At 41.5% G+C, this 19,584-nt stretch overlaps 1 protein-coding gene across 4 annotated transcripts in view; it reads right to left on the reverse strand.

The window, feature by feature from the left end:
- The window catches only part of GPAT3 (glycerol-3-phosphate acyltransferase 3), a 63,412-nt gene that overhangs the window by 35,760 nt on the left and 8,068 nt on the right, over positions 1-19,584 (reverse strand). For 2 of the 4 annotated variants that reach the window (XM_020892891.2, XM_070458200.1), the window contains exon 3: positions 16,677-16,743. In XM_020892891.2, coding sequence (XP_020748550.1) covers positions 16,677-16,743 — 67 coding nt within the window. Of the gene's footprint in view, positions 1-16,676; positions 16,744-16,970; positions 17,429-19,584 lie in introns of those variants that run through there. The other 2 variants (XM_020892895.2, XM_070458201.1) reach the window with 2 other exon arrangements.

Genomic DNA, 19,584 nt, shown 5'->3' on the forward strand with positions numbered 1-19,584 from the left:
TTTCCCAGGAAGCCAGAACTCAAGTCACTATTTTGTTATCGCTTTTTTTTAACAGGGGCAGGAACCTTTACAGACTGGAGCACATCTGTTTAGGTCTTCCCACTACAAGCCCAACAGAGAACAGCCCCCGGGCTGGGGTCTGTTTAACACTCCCTTGGTTTGTAGTTCAGCCAGACTCAAGTTCTCTGAGGAGGCTGTTCTGTCCAGTTAATGACTCAGCACACAGATGTCCTGCCTGTATCTTTCCTCTTCAAGTCCTCTCTGAGGCAGAGACAGCTGCCCCATGCATCTTGCAGATTGGTCAAGGTTTAGAAAGGATAATCATCCCTGATGTTTATTGCTGTCGCTAAGGTGTATTCTAAAATTGTCTACGTCTGTTATATTAACAGAGGTACAGTAACCTGTACAGTCACACTGCCCAGTTTTGTAGAAAACAGCCTCTATCTCTTTTGGTCCCAATAAATAAGCTGCTGCATCTTCAGCCATGATAGCTCATTGAATTCAAGGTCTCTGAGCCAAAGACAGACGGACCGTGCCATTAACGAGGTTAAGCCTCAGTTTCCTCACCTGTACAGACCTTTCCAACCTCCCACATCTAATTTTGAGTACTATTTTTCTTAAAGACAGTCTCCAAACTGTCTAAGCATCAGGCCCCCACAAAATCTGGAATGGCCCCCACCTCTGAATCACATTATTATTTTGTTGCTACAAGCAACAGATCTATGTGAACACACTCACTCTACAACCTAAAAGGGTTGTGTATGCCCAGTCGCTTCAGCCATGTCCTGTAGCCTGCCAGGCTCCTCTGTCTATGGGATTTTCCCGGCAAGAAAACTGGAGTAGGTTGCCATGTCCTCCCCCAGGGGATCCTCCCGACCCAGAGATCGAACCCACATCTCCTGCATTACAGGCAGAATTTTTTGCCGCTGAGCCACCAGGAAGCCCCCTAAAATGGTTTAGAAGAAGAACTACTTAGGATTGAGAGAACCACATTATTACCAATAAGTATTAGAACACTGAGATGTCATACACATCAACATCTTTCTCTTATTTTCACCTATTATTGATATTTTAGCTGACTGATGGTCAACTTAGCAATGTACTTGTAAGAGGGGTTGCCCTTCGCTCGGTCGTTTGGGTGTTGTTCTAAGGTCTGAAGTTTCTGTCTTCTTGGAAATGGAGAAACTGGTAAAGATGAAAAGCAAAAATGTGGAAACAATGCAAACTAAAAACAAAATCAGTGCACAGAAGTTTCACAAGTGTCCCTGCTTTAGAACTAGATTCACATGCACCATAAAATAGAACCATAAAAAGAAAAGGAATTTCCTGGTGGTCCAGTGGTTAGGACTTGGCACTCTCACAGCCAAGCACCTGGGTTCAATCCCTGGTGGGGGATCTAAGATTCCACATAGATCCTTCAAGCTGCACAGCCAAAAAAATGGGGTTGGACAAAGTCAGAATAATCATGAAGCAATCATTATCATATACATGACATGTGCTAAAAATAAATGCTGACTTCGCACTTCTTCTGGTTTCCTAAGCACTACTCTATCACGATGGCCTAGTTTTTTAAAAAGCATTCGAGTTATGAAATTAGGTTCCTCTGGTAACCTTTCCCCAGTTGGCACATTTAAGAGTTACATTCAACTTTTTTTTTCTTTTTTACATAAAAAGGGTAAAGTTTACTTTAAACACCTATATATCCATCAGTTAATCCAAGCAAGAAAAATAAGGACAGGGGAGAAAGTCACATAAGTATGAAATAAGAATTTACAAAGATGAAATTAGCAACTGGAGAAGCCTACACATCGAAACAAGAAGCCTGGCACCACAACTACAGCAGGCCCTGTGTGATGCTACAGAGAAAGCCTACACGCTCAAACTACTGCACAACTGCCCTCATCTCACAGCCAGCAAAGTGATGCTCAAAACTCTCCAAGCCAGGCTGCAGCAATACGTGAACCGCGAACTTCCAGGTGCCCAAGCTGGTTTTAGAAAAGGCAGAGGAACCAGAAATCAAATTGCCAACATCCAATGGATCATCGAGAAAGCAAGAGAGTTCCAGAAAAACATCTATTTCTGCTTTATTGACTATGCCAAAGCCTTTGACTGTGTGGATCACAATAAACTGTGGAAAATTCTGAAAGAGATGGACATACCAGACCACCTGACCTGCCTCTTGAGAAACCTGTATGCAGGTCAGGAAGCAACTGTTAGAACTGGACATGGAACAACAGACTGGTTCCAAATAGGAAAAGGAGTACATCAAGGCTGTATATGGTCACCCTGCTTATTTAACTTATATGCAGAGTACATCATGAGAAATGCTGGGCTGGAGGAAGCACAAGCTGGAATCAAGATTGCTGGGAGAAATATAGATAACCTCAGATATGCAGATGACATCACCCTTACGGCAGAAAGTGAAGAAGAACTAAAGAGCCTCTTGATGAAAGTGAAAGAGGAGAGTGAAAAAGTTGGCTTAAAGCTCAACAGTCAGAAAACTAAGATCATGGCAGCCGGTCCCATCACTTCATGGCAAATAGATGGGGAAACAGTGGAAATAGTGGCTGACTTTAATTTTCTGGGCTTCAAAATCACTGCAGATGGTGACTGCAGCCATGAAATTAAAAGATGCTTACTTCTTCGAAGGAAAGTTATGACCAACCTAGACAGCATATTAAAAGGCAGAGACATTACTTTGCCAACAAAGGTCCATCTAGTCAAGCCTATGGTTTTTCCAGTAGTCATGTATGGATGTGAGAGTTGGACTATAAAGAAAGCTGAGTGCTGAAGAATTGATGCTTTTGAATTGTGGTGTTGGAGAAGACTCTTGAGAGTCCCTTGGACTGCAAGGAGATCCAACCAGTCCATCCTAAAGGAGATCAGTCCTGGGTGTTCATTGGAAGGACTGATGCTGAAGCTGAAACGCCAGTACTTTGGCCACCTGATGTGAAGAGCTGACTCATTTGAAAAGACCCTGATGCTGGGAAAGATTGAGGGCAGGAGGAGAAGGGGGTGACAAAGGATGAGATTGCTGGATGGCATCACGGACTCAATGGACATGGGTTTGGGTGGACTCCGGGAGTTGGTGATGGACAGGGAGGCCTGGTGTGCTGCGGTTCATGGGGACAAAGAGTCGGACACAACTGAGCGACTGAACTGAACTGAACTGACAGGCAGCAATGAAAACCCAACACAACCAAAAAAGAGAAAAAAAAGAATATAAACAGAAAGTATAAAAGGAATAAGAAACAGCTTTGCACAAAGTCCTGCCAAATTAATAAAAAGCTGAGCAAAAGTTTGGCTTTCTAACTTAAAAAAAAAAAAGTACTAATACTGACACCAAGAGATGAATGCTCTAAAGAGAACCATTTGCACAAATGAAATAATGTGGGAGTAAAGAAACTTTATCAGTCCCTGACCCAAACTGTTTTTACAAGGAATTCTACCAAACCTTTAAATCTGAGAAGAAAGGGAGACAAGGGGAAAGAAGGGAAGGAGGGGAAACAAGTAAGCTGGTAGGTAATACACTAACCTCAATATAAGGATCAATTGCAAAAAGTCCTAACTCCAAATTTTGGCAGACAGTTTCTAGCACCATATTATGGTCAAGCAATATTTAGCCCATAAACTCAAAGATGACTCAAATATTATGCTATTAATGTAATTTACCAAAATACGCCTAAGTGGGGGAAATGTATATTCATCACCAAACATGCTGAAAAAACATTAAAACTTCAACATTTGTTCTTGACTTACAAAACAAGCATCAAGAAGTATTTACCATAAGATGGAAAACTAGATCAAGCCCAACCTAATGCTCACTGGGAAGACACTGGAGGCCTGTCCCAGTAGGAATGACAACTAACAGCACTGCTAGTCAACACTACTGGAGCAGCCACCAGAACAATTAGACCAGGGGAAGAAAGGAAGTGTAAACTGGAAAAGAGGGACTTTGCTGGCAGTTCAGTGGTTAAGACACCACGCTCCCACTGCCAGGGGCACAGGTATGATCCCCAGTCAGGGAACTAAGATCCAACATGCTGTGTGATGCAGTCAAAAAAAAAAAAGAAAGAAAGAAAGAAAATAAACTGGAGAAGAAATAAAATACAAACTAAAGTTGAATAATAGGTGGCAAAACTATCACAATTTGACAATAAAATAACTGCATACCTGGAAAAATAAACAAGGAAATATGAAAATCTACATACAGTAGGAGAATTCTTACTTGATTATATCCTTCTGCCTTACTAAAATCAAAAGCTTTCCAATACACAAACAACAACCAGTTAGAAGATATGATGGAAGAAGATGCTCCATTTATAATATCAGCTAGAATTATAAACTTAAGAGGAAATGTACACTATGTAAGGAAAACTTTCAAACACCTCTGGATGACACACACACAAAAAAACACCTAAACAAATGGAAAGATGCAATGTCCTTGGAGAGGAAGACTCAACACTGATAACTTCAAACCACCCTCAGGAAATTTATAAATTTAACATGATGCCAATAAAAACAGATGTTGTATTTCTTCTTGATCACAGACAAGCTAAATCTCAAGATCATATGGGTCAAAAGCAAGAATTATCAAAACAGTTTTCTGTAAGGAAAAGTGACCAAACAGCAATCCCTACCAGGTATTTAAACAATCTGTTAAAATGTCAATAATTAAAGCAACATACCCGTGCAAGAGAAGACAAGCAAATGTTAGAGAACAGAAAGTTCAGAAATAGATCCAAAAATATACTAGAATACAGGAAACTATGAAGGATGCATTGAAAATCAGTTGGGTAGAGATGGGCTTTTTAATAGGGAGTTGGCAACATCTGGATAGTCATCTGGACAAACAGACCAGAATAAATGAGTCAAAGATTTAAATTTTTTTAAAGCCATAAAAGTAATCAAAGAAAACATTAGGAAATTCCCTTAGGACTTGGCAGAGGGAAAAATCTTTCTACTAAAAAACTCAAAATCCAGACGCCACAAAAAGAAAATACTGATAAGTTTGACTACATAAAGATGAAAAACACTCGTAAAGTAAGACGCATGATAAGCATAGGACAAAACACAGATCGCAAACTGAAAGCAGTACTTTTATCTCCACAGAGATGAAAGCTAACCACTTTAATGCATGAGAAGATCCTAGATGCCAAAGTGAAACAGAAATCAAGAGAAATAGAAAAGTGGCCAAAAAAAAAAGAAAAATGACCAAAGATGGGAGTAGACAGTTCCCAGAAAAACAAATACAAATCGCCCTTAAAAACATAAAACAAGTACCAAACCACACTCTCTATAAAAGAAATGCAAATTAAGACTCAAGGGTTTCAGGACTTCCCTAGCAGTTTAGAGGCTAAGACTTGGCCCTCCCAATGCAAAGGGCCCTGGTTGGATCCCTGGTCAGGGAACTAGATCCCACATGCCTCAACTAAAACATCCCCCAGGCCGCAACAAAGATCGAAGATCTGCGTGCTACAACTAAGACTCCTTGCAGCCAGCCAAATAAATTAATTAAAACTAAGGGAAAAAAGGAGTATCAGTGGGCAGAGAAATATGGAGAGAAAATATACAGTTAGAACTCCCTCTCCTCTGAATCTCCATTCTCTCTGCTCCTATTCTCTTCCCTGGTGAATCCTCATTTGGTTCTTTTATCTCTTCCTGCTCCTCTTCTATTTTTTCTTTCCTCTCTAGCCTCAATAACATGTCTTTCACCAAGTGAGTTCACTCAGTCCACCATTTCAATTTTCACCCTCTGCAAGTAACTCCCAAACGTGCAACTCTAGTCCTGACTTCTACCCCAAGGCTTACATTTTATAATATATGGCTGCCCAGACCCTCCACCTCTGCACCAGCCCCACAGCTCTGGTTCAAAGGCATTTACCTTCCAGAATGGCTTTCCATCTACCACCATCCTTTCTCTACTTCCCCCACCTTCTTCCTGTCTAGCCCCACTTCCACAAAGTTACCACATTTGTCCTGAATTTAATTAAATAATCTCCTGGCCTGACAGTCAAGATCCTTCAGGATTGAAACATCCGTTCTCGATTCTATCCACCTCCAACTCATCTTCCCTCATCCTAGCTCCAGCCCGCCTAGGCCCCTAGTTCTTAGGCCCCTAATACCTCTTAAGACTCTCCTACACTTCTGCCTTTGCTTACAATTTATTCCACCTGATAGTCTTTTTCCCCAAAATCACTCAAAATTCTTCACATCAGCGGAACTCCATTTCCCCTTTTCAGTCTCCTTGAGCCCATGAAGCATCAACCCCACTCATTATATGATGCAAGAGTTGTTTTAACTGATTGTCTGCAAAGACAAGGGGGGGAAAGACTATGTTTCCTCAAACTTACAAAATATCACTTATAAGCTTCTAAATCTAAATCAGTTCAGTAGTTCAGTTCAGGCACTCAGTCATGTCTGACTCTTTTCGACCCCATAGACTGCCAGCACTCCAGGCCTCTCCGTCCTTCACCAACTTCCGGAACTTGCTCAAACTCATGTCCATCGAGTCGGTGATGCCATCCAACCATCTCATCCTCTGTCGTCCCCTTCTCCTCCAGCCTTCAATCTTTCCCAGCATCAGGGTCTTTTCCAGTGAGTCAGTTCTTCGCATCAGGTGTCCAAAGTATTAGAATTTCAACTTCATCATTTAAATCAGGCTTTTACCACAACTAAATCAGGCTTATACTAAAAGACACAATGGACGGCTTGCCCTGTGAAGGTAAGGATGGGGACTTCCTTGGTGGTTCAGTGGTTAAGAATCCTCCTGCCAATGCAGGGGACACAAGTTCGATCCCTGATCCAGGAAGATCCTACATGTTGCAATTAAGCCCATGCGCCACAACTAATGAGCCTGCGTTCTAGAGCCCATGAGTCGAAACTACTGAAGCTGATGTGCCTAGAGCCCATGCTCCACAAGAGAAGCCACCGCAATCAGAAGCCCACCTACCACAATTAGAGAGTACTCCTGGGTCATCATCACAACTAGAGAAAGCAGGCACACAGCAACAAAGACCCAGCGCAATCATAAATAAATAATAATTTTTTAAAAATGATGAGGGTGAAATGGCTAAGCAATGTCCTGCCTTTAAAAAAAAAAAAAGGATGTCAGCTCTTTTTGTTGATTACAAAATGCCTGTTTTTCTCTTGCACAGGTATTCTGAGACACAAGCTTCCCTACTGATTAGTGATTGTGGGCACAGGCTCATTGAGAGGGGCATCAGAGGCTAAGCTGAGCACTGCTGCACTGGGATTTCACAATGCCTGCTGGCGTCACACACTCGATAACTGTTGCAGAGGGTCATGAGGATTGCCACTGACTGGCAAGAAAACTCATTGTGTGAACATGTGAGTCACTGAAAATGGGGACATTCATTTATTCAAGTAAATCTGTGCAAATGCTGTGGGAGAAGCAGGAAGAGGAAGGAAGGGGATTCAAGTCTGCATGAAACACTAACAGATACCAACTTAATAAACAGAAAGTTTACCACACTTGGGGAAAAAACCAACAACACCAACCCTCTGCAAAGACTTGGAGGACTTTACATAGTCTACCTAGCAGGCGCACACTATAAATCACACATAGCCAACATCTGCACTGTCCAATTTTAATCTTTCCTTCTCCCTTTTAAGGGATAGTCTCTAGAATTCATTATCAATTTCCACTTTGCTTAAACCAAGAGAGTGCCATTGGTTACGAAGGGATATCTGAAATCACCATCTGTAACAATCTTTTCTCTTAGAACTTGAAGAAAGATGTCATTTGCTTTGTATTTGCACTGTCTCCAAAGTACAGTAAGTCCCCTACAACTTACAACTTGCGAACTTTCAAACATGTGAACACATGTTTGCAGGTCCATTCACGTAAGTTAGTTCTATTTGAGGAGGTGCAGGATCCAAACATAGAACGGTACAGGAAGGATACAGCAGCATTCAGAATGCAATCCAGTGCCACCCTGTCATCCAGGAGAAGAAAAAAAATAGCTACTACCCAGATGGGAAAAAAGTGGAAACAATGACAGATTTTATCTTCTGGGGCTCCAAAATCATTGCAGATGGTAACCGTAGCCACGAAATTAAAAGATGCTTGCTCCTTGGAAGAAAAGCTGTGACAAACCTAGACAGTGTATTAAAAAGCAGAGACATCATTTTGCTGACAAAGGTCCATATAGTCAAAGCTGTAGTTTTTCTTTCAAGTAGTCATATACGGATCTGAGAGTTGGACCATAAAGAAGGCTGAGTGGTGACAAAAACATCATCACTTAGTGATGTCTCCAGGGCCACAGGAAGATTAACATGGTCCTGGATTGGCCAAAAAGGTCATTTGGGTTTTTCTGTAACAGTGTATGGAAAAACCCAAATGAACTTTCTGCCAACCCAACAGAATGCATTTGTTGACCCTGTTATTTGGGATTAAGATGGAAGCAAAAGTTCTGCTGAAATAAATGTTCTATTTTCCTAATTTCTACATGGTTCATATATCTATAATAAAATAATTTGCCATTTTCATTGTGAGTAATTTTCTATTAGGGTCTCAGTTATTAAGACTGGAAGTACTAAGCCAGAAGTACTGGAAATGTACTTGTAGCCTCTTGAGAAACGTGGATGAGAAAACCTACCATCATTTCCACCGTTATACCCTCAGTAGTTCAGAAACTTACAAAATAGCCAATACTGATTATAAAATGGGAGGATTTTAGCCCCAGATATATAATCATGGGATGAATTATGTATTTATACCTATTTCAAGGCATCAATGGGGTAGAAGTATGGATACTGTAATCAGTTGTCAACTGACACTGCAGAGAAACCAACAGGCATTTGGAATAACAGGCATAGTTTCATTTTAACAACTAACATTTTAACATCTCATTCAATACACTGTCGACTCATATTTTGACTGACACACATTATTCATTGCTTTGGACATAACTAGTCAGATTAAACAAGAAATTCCACAACACGATAGTGTCCATAAAACTTCATCATCAAATGAACCATTAATTCAACTAAAATGTCAGTCTTAGGGTTTGGCATTTATGTACAGTAGCTTTGATCATAATGTTAAATAGTCTGAACAGATTCATTTCTTTAAAATTTCTGTTGATGTCTTGAGATTGAAATGTTATGAGTTTCCTAGGATATGACAAAGCCAGCACCCAGCAGAGGAGTTTCCATTTGTGCAAGAATCACCTCAACCTTCAAAGGGAGAATCAGAAGACATTGACCAGACAGACTGGTAAGGAAGGCATGGATTAGGATAGGGAGTGGTGGCAAGGGGTTTTGAGTAGGAAAGACAAATTGAGATTCCTTTCCAGGCTGCCTGTGACTAGTGACGTGATCTGAAGCAAGTTACTTGAGCTTCTTCATCTATAGTTTTCTCATCCATAAGATGAGGGTTAAGAAAATGCTGTTGTTTAGTTGCTAAGCCGTGTCTGACTCTTTTGAAACCTCATGGACTGTAGCGCTCCAGGCTCTTCTGTCCATGGTATTATCCAGGCAAAAATACTAGAGTGGGTTTGCCATTTCCTTCTCCAGGGGATCTTCCTGACCTAGGGATTGATCCCACATCTTCTGCCTTGCAAGGTGGGTTCTTTTTACCACTGAGTCACATGGGAAGCCCTAACAAGACATTATCTTGACATAAACAATGTAAATAAAGCTTGCACAACGGAGTGAGTGTTTAACATAAAGTGGTGATTATCATTATTATTGACAGGTTCTCATCTATAAGGCAGAAACAGAATGGAAAAGCTTTGGAGTTTTGATCAGGGTTTTCTCTGTGGTGCAGAGTGGCCAGAAGGGGTGTGGTGGGTGGGGAGGCTGGTTTTAGGAACGCTTCTAAAATGACAAGCTGCATTTTAAATCTGATGAGTCCCCAATGAGATGTCCACCCCTCCCAGCAGTAAAGAGAACTCTAAATAAACAGGAGATGTGCTCTTGAGTTGACTGTCTTATCATCTGAGCCTACATTCTTTTCCCTCTCAAAGAATCCTTGAGTCTACTTTACACCCAGTTTTTTCAAATCTCATAATTCTGAAATGCAGATACCCTCTTCAAAACAACTGAGGGAATTGAGATGAAGAGAGAGAAATCACCAACAAGACTTCGAACAGCTGCGGATTTGTTTAGTCACTAAGTTCTTTCTGACTATTTTGCAACCCCATGGACTATAGCCTTCCAGGTACTTCTGTCCATGGGATTTCCCAGGCAAGAAGAATGGAATGGGCTGCCACTTCCTTCAGCAAGGGATCATTCCAACCCAGGGAAGATCCCCTGTGTCAAACCTGTGTCTCCTGCACTGGCAGATTCTTAACCACTGAGCCACCCGGAAAACACAGTCCCACTGTGTGATTCCATGGACTGCAGCCTGACAGGCTCCTTTATCCATGGGATTTCCCAGGCAAGGAAACTGGAGTGGGTTGTCATTAGATTAAAAATCTGCTTAGATTAGGTACTTTTTTTTTTTAATGGCTGATTCTTATTGATGTTTGACAGAAAACAAGAAAATTCTGTAAAGCAATTGTCCTTCATTTAAAAAATAAATAAATTTTTAAAAAATAAATTTAAAAAAAAAACTAATTTCACGGAAAATAGGGAGAGGGCAAGTCATCCACTTTGTTACAGCTATATGAAAAGGAAAACAATCTTGAGAAATAATAGAGTATGTTTTATGGGCTAAAACATACTGGAAAAACTGGTTTCTTAGGCTAGGAGCCTTCCTCTCTGTGACTTATGGCTCAAATTGCTCTTTTTCCACCCATCCCTCACCGCGCAGTTAAGACCATTAGTCTCCTCTGACGTCCTGTCTTCTCTTTCCTGCCAGAACCACTCCATCCCGCTTACTCACTGTTGGCCAGAATTACATGCATAGTCATCTGCATTCAGAGGCGAAACAGTAAAGATTCCTCTAAAAGAGGAAGTCTATTTTCATCAGATGACGAGGTGAACTTTGAAGGAAGATTCCCTCCACTCGCTTCTCCTTTCCTTAAAGAAACTGCCACCTCCTCTCCCACCATCCAGTGACCCCGCTAACCCTGTGGATTTCATGTCTTACCTTGAATCCCCCCAAACTAGTCGCCACAAACTGGAGAAATCAAGTTCTGCTCCTTCGAGGGGCTACTGGTTAGAAAACTAAATAAATTATTCCAATGAGAGTGGGTACCAATAGATTAACATGTTATTCACTAAAAGAAGTGGAAGGCGGGGTGGGGGAGAAGAGAGGAGGATTTTGCCCCCCAGGGGACAGTGGGCAATATCTGGGGACACTGCTGGTTGTCACATTAACAGTGTGTTACGGTCACCTGGTGAGTAGAGACCCGGAACCCTACGCAGGACCGCTCCATGTAACAGAGAATGACTCAGCGTCAGAGAGGGCAGAGTACATTTGGGGCTTCCGTGATGGCTCAGTTGGTAAAGAATCCGCCCACAATGCAGGAGACTCTGGTTCAATTCCTGGGTCGGGAAGATCCCCTGGAGGAAGAAATAGCAACCCACTCCAGTATTCTTACCTGGAGAATCCCATGGACAGAGGAGCCTGGTAGGCAGTAGTCCATGGGGTCACAAACAGTCGGACACGACTGAGCGACTGAATAACGACAAAATGTCAGTAGTACTAAGGTTGTGAAACTCAGCTCTAACTCAGTTACTAGTGCCTCTGTTCCACAGGTTTAAGTTTAAATTCCAGGCACAGGACATACTGACTAGAGATGAATTTTGGAGCTTGAATCCATCAGTCACACCTCTGAGATAGGTGTCTGTTTTCTAGTCACATGAAATTCCATTCATCAGACTACAGACTCTAGCTGAATGATTATTGATATTAATAACTTATTTGATTGGTTTTCTTAACATTTATGTTTAAAATACAAATTTAGCCAAAACATACAAGTTCAACAAAGAAAAGAAACCCACTGGCCTATCCGCTTCAGTTATTTTTTAAAGAAAAAATTATAGGTACAGTTAAAGCCCACCTCTCCATCTGACCTTCCTTCTAGCTGATGCATCATTTCTGTAAGTATTTTATTACTAATCAACATGCATCTACATAAATATATAGTATCTGTTTAAGGTACTCAATTTTAAATGAATATTATTATATTATTATACTGTGTATTTATTTTCTCTCAACATTGTTTGAGATTTGTCTATTTTGTTTTCTTCATGTAAATCCAGCTAATTTATTTTGATTGCTGTATAGTATAAATAAAGCAGCTTACATAATCTTCCTTCCTCAGGAGTAACTGGGCCGTCTCCACATTTCCACGTTTCCATGCACTCGTAACATGTCTCCTAACACATACATGCTGAGTTCGGATAGGTTTGATATCACAGGAATTGAGGAGTTATTGGGTAATAAGTAGGTCTTCAACTTTGCTACAAATTGCCAAACTGTCCTCCAAAGTGTTGGTAAACTAACTTGTCATTATAGCTCAGTGGTAAAGAATCCCACATGCCTCATGGCAAGAAGAAAAAAAAAAATTGAGGTGAAATTCATCTAACACCAAATTCACTATTTTCAAGTGTCTAATTCAGTGGTATTTAGCTCATTCACAGCGTGCAGCTGCCCCTCTGTCTGGTTCCAGAACATTTTCATTCCCACCAAGGGAGACTTGAACCCGTGAAGCAGTCGCTCCTGACCCCCCACCCCAGCCTCTGTCTGTATTCTGTGTGTGTGGATTCATCTCTCCTGGTCGATTCAAATAAATGGAATCACAGGCTTCCCAGGTGGCTCAGTGGTAAAGAATCCACCTGCCAGGCAGGAGACCAGGGTTCAATCCCTGGGTCAGGAAGATCCCCTGGAGAATGAAATGGCAACCCATTCCAGTATTCTTGCCTGGGAAATCCTATGGACAGAGGAGCCTGGTGGGTTACAGTCCATGGGGTCACATACAGTCGGACACAACGGGAGCAAAGAAACAGCAACAACTACTAATAATAACAATGTTGTACTGGTATCAACACGGTTAGTCAGTTCTCACAAAAGAATTCCTAATGTGGGAGACATTAGTCGGGCTGAATTCTCCTTGAACAGGTACATCAGAAGCTTAACCACAGCATTTTTTCCTTTGTGTGTTTGGGAGGAGGGAGAAGTGGAGTGGGGGTGCTGAGGGGCAAGAGATGTAGGGCAGAAGAAAAATTTAGCCCAGGGGCTTAATTAACAGTAGGCCACGTGACCCCAAATCCTTGCTAGAACAGAGCAAGGTGGAGGACCGGAGGAGGCAAGTGTGTTTCCCCACTGACGATGATGCTGAGTCAGGCCAGCAACACGCATCAGGGAACACCAGCAGGTCTGGGCCACAGCCTCTGTGTGTATTGTTTGTGACTCACTCCCCAGGCAAGGCCAATTGCAGGCCCTTAATTCCTACCTGTCAACATTCAGTTGGTAATCATCACGGTGTCCTAGCACCATAAGGCAATTACAGTGGAATTTATCTTGAGTCATGAAAATGACATAATCAATGACATTCATTTCAATGACAATCACAGTTACTGACTCATTCAAGTCTGACAGTCTAAGTCCTGGAAATCAGATACCCAGAGAAAGAGGCGAGAGGCTTCTTACAGTCCAAAGGTCCCTTCCACTATTTACAACAGAGTAAAATAAAAGTTGTTAAAAATCACATTCCAGGGTTCCAAGGAGATGCATTTGTCCTATGGCTAGAGCACAGCTGACGCAAAGAAACCAAGACTCTTTTCTTATTTTACATTCTAGCACATCAGCTCTCAGGGAAGAAAAACTAGGTTAGAGGGCAACTCTGTACTCTCCACTGAAGATGAACGCTTCCTTTATAATATAGTTACTTGAACGGAGGAAAAAATTTATATTCACCACTGTTTTAACTAACCCTAACCTAGAAGAGGAATGTACAATGATAGAGCTTCTTAAAGAGACTCTTCATGATTACATTTAAAGCTCAATGAGTTAAGACAGTGTTTTAATAAAAGTCACGGTGGAGTCCAGTCAAGGACGGCAATGAAGTATTTAAGCACAAAGATAACACTTCCCAAAGTTCAGCTTTCAATCAGCTTATTCAATAAAGGCTAAGAAAAAATACTGGGGTGGCCAAAAAGTTCATTTGTGTTTTTCCATAAGTCGGTACAGAAAACCCAAAAGAACTTTTTTTGGGGTTTTTTATTGGCCAACCCAATACAGTACATGAGGGGTTTAACTGGAGAGGGAGACGTGAAAAGTGTTTCCAAAAATGTGCTTTACCAAGTAAGAGCGGCAGAGAGAATTTTTGGATGCAGAAAATAAACATAACTCTCATCCCTGTTTAGCTCATCTCCTCCTCTCGGTTCCCCAAACCTTTCATCAGCACCACGTCTCAAAACCATACCTGCACCCCCGGCCCGTGGCCTGCCAGTGACCCTCGCCTAAACTCTGCTGGCTCAGCCCTGACCTGTGCCCCAGCTGGCCGCGGGACAGAGGCGGGACGCTCCGGAGGCAGGAGATTGCAGCAGCCAGACACACAGCACTGAAGGTTTCATCACCCTCTGCCTCGGTGTAGGGCTGAGACATCACCTCCCAGCTGACTCCAAGCACCAGAACGCATCCAGCAGGGGACACACCCTGCCAGCGGGCGACCCAAGCAGGCCAGAAGTCAGGAGGAGAGGGGCACACCAAGGACAGCCGCGGGATTGACAGAGACGGGATTAGCAGCGCGCGGCAGAGCCTGCGTGAGATCTCACATCATCCTCCGCTTATGCAGCGATTTTAGCATTTATCGCCATGGATGCCCATCTCCCCACAGGAACCGTGTCTTAATCACCCGTGGATCCCGTGTCAACCTCACTGGCAACAAATGCTTGGCCCCTGCAATAGTCAATTGCCAACTGCACAGGCTGAAAAGGAAGAGCAGCCACTCAAGGAAATAGGATAAATTTTGTAGAAGTCAAAAGTGTTTGATGACATCAAAAGAGTCAACACATGACTCTCAACCATTGTGATGTGTATTTTCCCCTTCTGCTCATTTCCACTGTCTTCTGGAGGTACCAAGGAACAGGCAAAGACCAAAGACAGAAAAGACAAGAGCGTGACAAAAATAAATAAATAAATCCAAGTGGAAATAGTCATTTCCATTAGGCTGAAAAAACTAAAACAGAGACTTCCCTGGTGGCCTAGGGGTTGAGAATCTGCCTTCCAATGCAGGGGACTCGGGTTGGACACGCTGGCCCAGGAGCTAAGACCTCACATGCCTTGGGGCAGCTAAGCCTGCGTGCCTCAACTAGAGAGGCCCAAGTGCTGCAACCAAGGCCTGACACAGCCAAAAATAAATAAATTTTACTAAACTAAAACAATGCTGCAAACACCTTTACCTAGTGACTTTAATCCTCTTAACTACCAAGTTGAAATACTTTGTGCTCTTTTAAAAATTCATGGCCCAAGATACGGGCCACCACCATCCCAATCTACAGGGTCCCAGAGAACTTCATCCAAGGTCAACAACAGCCCAAAGTCTCACGGAGTGCAACAAAAAATCAGTAATAAAGTTTCTTCTCTCCTTAAATCACAGGACACACATTTAAGAGAACCCAGAAAAAAAAGTTAGTAGATCTGCTACAGCTCAGAGAAAGTTGTGCTGTTTAGTCACTCTCAGAGAGGGCATCCAGCAATAAAAAGAGGATGAAGTATAGCCAGAAATACCCAACCTTGGTAAAAATGTTATCGGTGCTAATCCTCTGGTGTTTACATAGACAACACAACGCTCACTAGTTGCTTCAATCAGTAGAACATAGCAATCTAATTGTACAAAAATGCACAGATATGTTCATTCAAAATCTTTGTTTCCAAAATGTACTATATTTCTACAATTCCTCTTAGACAAGCTTTCAGAAAACAAAATCCATCTAGTAAAGTGTTTGACATTTTGACCATGCTGAACCCTAAATTAGGTGGGCACACTATTGTTTCTATACATTTATTTTTGGAAAACACACACAGCCTAATTCTTTTAATTAAATCCAGGGTTTATTTCTTCCTAATTTCATTGCCATCACTCCCACAGAATTCTACTCCCCTAGGAACCCTGTGTCTTAAAAAATTCTTAAAATTCTTAACTCACATGAAAAGAGTTTTGGGGACAAAGAAAAAACACACAAACAGAAGCAGAAACTCACTTCTAACAAAAACTAAGGGAGTGTCTACCACCGAAATTTTCTGAGCCTTTATTACTAGACATTATTAGTCTCCAAAGGAATCTGTAGCACGTGGTGACTCCCAAGCTTATATCACAAAGGAGTTTTTTTTTTTTCATGAATTACTAATTAGTTTTCAGCAGGAAATAATATTTTAAGGAACATACTTTGAGAACCAAAGTTAGAATAAGGTGCTAATGAAATCTCAAAAATAGGTTTAACTTAACCCCAGGTGGTCCAATTAGCCCCCCTTTTTTTTCTTAAGACCATTTAAATACCATGGGCAATCACTTTTAAATGCATACCTTTAGAAATGCCCTGTAAGAACACATAGATAACCAGCATGGTATGACTACCTTTACAGTGAAAAGTCATCCAGAACTCAGAAGGCTGCTATTTTGCATAAAGGACAGAATTATGAACAATCCAAGGCCCATAAAATGCACTATTTTGGGTATATTTCAAGTTCAAGTTGGGTAGGCACATATCTACCCAATTTGGATATTTTAACCATCATAATGAAAAGGGAGACTTACCGACAGAAGCTGAGTTTTTAAGGATTGATTGCTTTGCAACTCCTGTTTCAATTCGTAATGTGGCCCACTGTTCAAAAAACAAGAAGTTATTAATGTAAAATGTGCCACAGACAGGATGCAACATATTTAAACCATGCTTAAATAACATGAAATTAACCATTAAGCCCTCATGCTATCTGAATTGAAGAGATACCCCACTGAATCTCTGATATAATAGCATTCCAAGTCCCATGTATACTCTTATATTAGTTACCGATAATTCCCAAATAAAAATGAGGAAGAGATCATGTTTACCTTTTTTAAAACTCTCACACACACCTGGTATCCAGTAAATTACTCCTTGAAAAGGTCAGAAAGAATGGAGGACAAGAGCACAGACTATAGCATCAACCCTGTCTGGGTGCAAAATCACTTAATCCCTCTCGGCCTCAATTTCCTCATCGGTAAAAGGAGGATAATAGTTCCTATCCCCTAAGGTTGCCATGAGGATTAAATGAGATTAATACATGTAAAGACATAAACACAGGACACAAAGAATATTATTTTCATAACAAATTAGGCTTTCAAGGATGAGATTCTCTAAGATGTCTAACTGCCTATATCAGACAGAAGCTTGCAGAAGGACTGTTGTGAGACTTGGAAAGCTGGAAAGGAATCCATGAAATCACTAAAGAGACTGGTGTTGAAATATACACACTACTCTACCTAAAATAAGTAACTAACAAGGACCTACTGTATGGCACAGGGAACTCTACTCAAAACTCTGTAAATGGCCTATTTGGGAAAAGAACCTAAAAAAAGTGGGGGAAAAAAGATATATATATATGTATAACTGACTCACTATGCTATACATTTGAAACTAGCACAACATTGTAAAGCAACTACACATGAACAAAAATTTTTAAAACCAACAAAGTTAAAAAAAAAAAAACCTGCCCATGAGGTCACTTATCTACTAAGATAAAGAAAACGTTATGATTAAGAGAAACCGCAGTTTTGAGAGAATTTAAGAACAGAAAAAATTAACTCCCAGAAATAATTGCAAGGTGTGATTTGCTCTTTTCTTCTTTATACTTTTTTTATACATTGCCCAAATCATCTACCATTAACATCACAGTTCAAGAGTGGCAAGTGAACTCTTTTGACAGCACTCCACAAAACCCAATGGCTACCATCTTCGGTTGAGAAAGGATTAAAATATCATCTAGATGATTACAATTCTAGAAGCTAGCAGCGCCTAAACTTACTCGGGGAGGTAGGAGAAGAGCAAAACAAGAAGTAAAGGTCACTGTAACAATTATAATTAAGAGTTCAGTACCTTTGAAGGGGCAAAAAGACAGGATTTATTAAGCATGTCAAGGCAAAACCCTCGGTTATTGGGACTTTCCTGGTCGTCTGGTGGTTAAGAGTTCGCCTTCCAGTGCAGGAGACTCAACCCCTGGTTGGGGAACTAAGATCCCACACGCTGCAGGGTAACTCTGCCTGCGTGCCATAACTAGAGAGCGCGAGCGCTGCAACTACTGGGCCCACAGGCAACAAGAGAAGCCTGTGCACTCAACAAAGACCCAGCACAAGCCCCTCCCAAGATACAAACAAACAAAAGAACACACTTCAGTTATTGCAGGGCTTGAAGGTGTTAAGCAGAAAGATAAAAGGGTTTTTTTGTTGTTAATTTTTTTTAATACATAAGAAAATAAGTGCTAGAGAATAAACAACCTAAAACATGCACATGAAGGTCAAGAAGCAGGACATAACCTGACTGTATCAGGACCGCTGCGCCACTGCCCAAACAGCAAAGTAGGAACATGCCATTTGTGCTCAGAAAACAGCCTATAAATAGATGCCTAATCTTCCCGGCTTCAAGTGGCAAGTCACAAATGATAACAGGCTCAGAGTCTTAATTTGGTTGCGTCCTTTTCTCCTCCTTGCTGATCCCAGGCAGGAATTCTCAAATCCCGGACTTTTATGCCTCCCATCTTGTCTCAGGAGAGGTGAAGGTTTATTTTCAAGTGTTTGCGCACGCACAGGCTCAGTCATGCCCAATGCTTTGTGACCTCATAGACTGTAGCCCATCAAGCTCCTCTGTCCATGGGATTTCCCAGGTAAGAATCCTAGAGTAGGTTGCCATGCCCTCCTCCAGGTTCTTCCCAACCCGGAGATCGAACCCACGTCTCCAACATCTCCTGCACAACAGGCGGATTCTTAACTGCTGAGCCACTGGGGGAGAATTTTTCACTTTACAGTCTTGGTACCTATTATTGGTTATAAGTAGACTAAAGATATGATTAAGATAAAATTTTGTAAATAAACATTCATCCTCATCTTGGAGCCCTTTCTTTTTTTAACGTGAGCATGCACATTTGAGTATTATATAAGTGGGAATTACCTTAGACTAGGACAATCAGTTCATGCTGACAGGATGGAAAATATCGGTATCGAATGGCTGTTATGAGCTGAACTATACCCCTATCCTCCCCCCAAAAATTCATGTGTGAAAGCCCTAACCCCCAGTACCTCAGAATGTGGCTGTATTTGAAAACTGAGTTTTTAAAGAGGTGACTAAGTTAAAAAGAAGCCCTTAGGGTGAAGCCCTAATCCAGTATGACTGGTATCCTTATAAGAACAGGGAGAGCTAGGGACACGTATACACAAGACAGACCATTCAGGTCACTACCTACAAGATGGCACCATCTACAAGCCAAGGAGAGAGGCCTCAGAAGAAATCTAATCTCCTGACACCTTGATCTTGGACTTCCAGCTTCCAGAACTGTGAGGGAATAAATTTCCATGGTTTAAGCTACCGAGTTTATGGGACTCTATTATGGCAACAAACTAATATGGGTACACTGATCCAGCAGCATAATGTGCTCCAAAGAACTCCATGTTCTGTCATCACACGAGCTTTAGA

Source organism: Odocoileus virginianus, chromosome 29 (genome assembly GCF_023699985.2).
Source record: "Odocoileus virginianus isolate 20LAN1187 ecotype Illinois chromosome 29, Ovbor_1.2, whole genome shotgun sequence".
NCBI classification, from domain to species: Eukaryota; Metazoa; Chordata; class Mammalia; order Artiodactyla; family Cervidae; genus Odocoileus; species Odocoileus virginianus.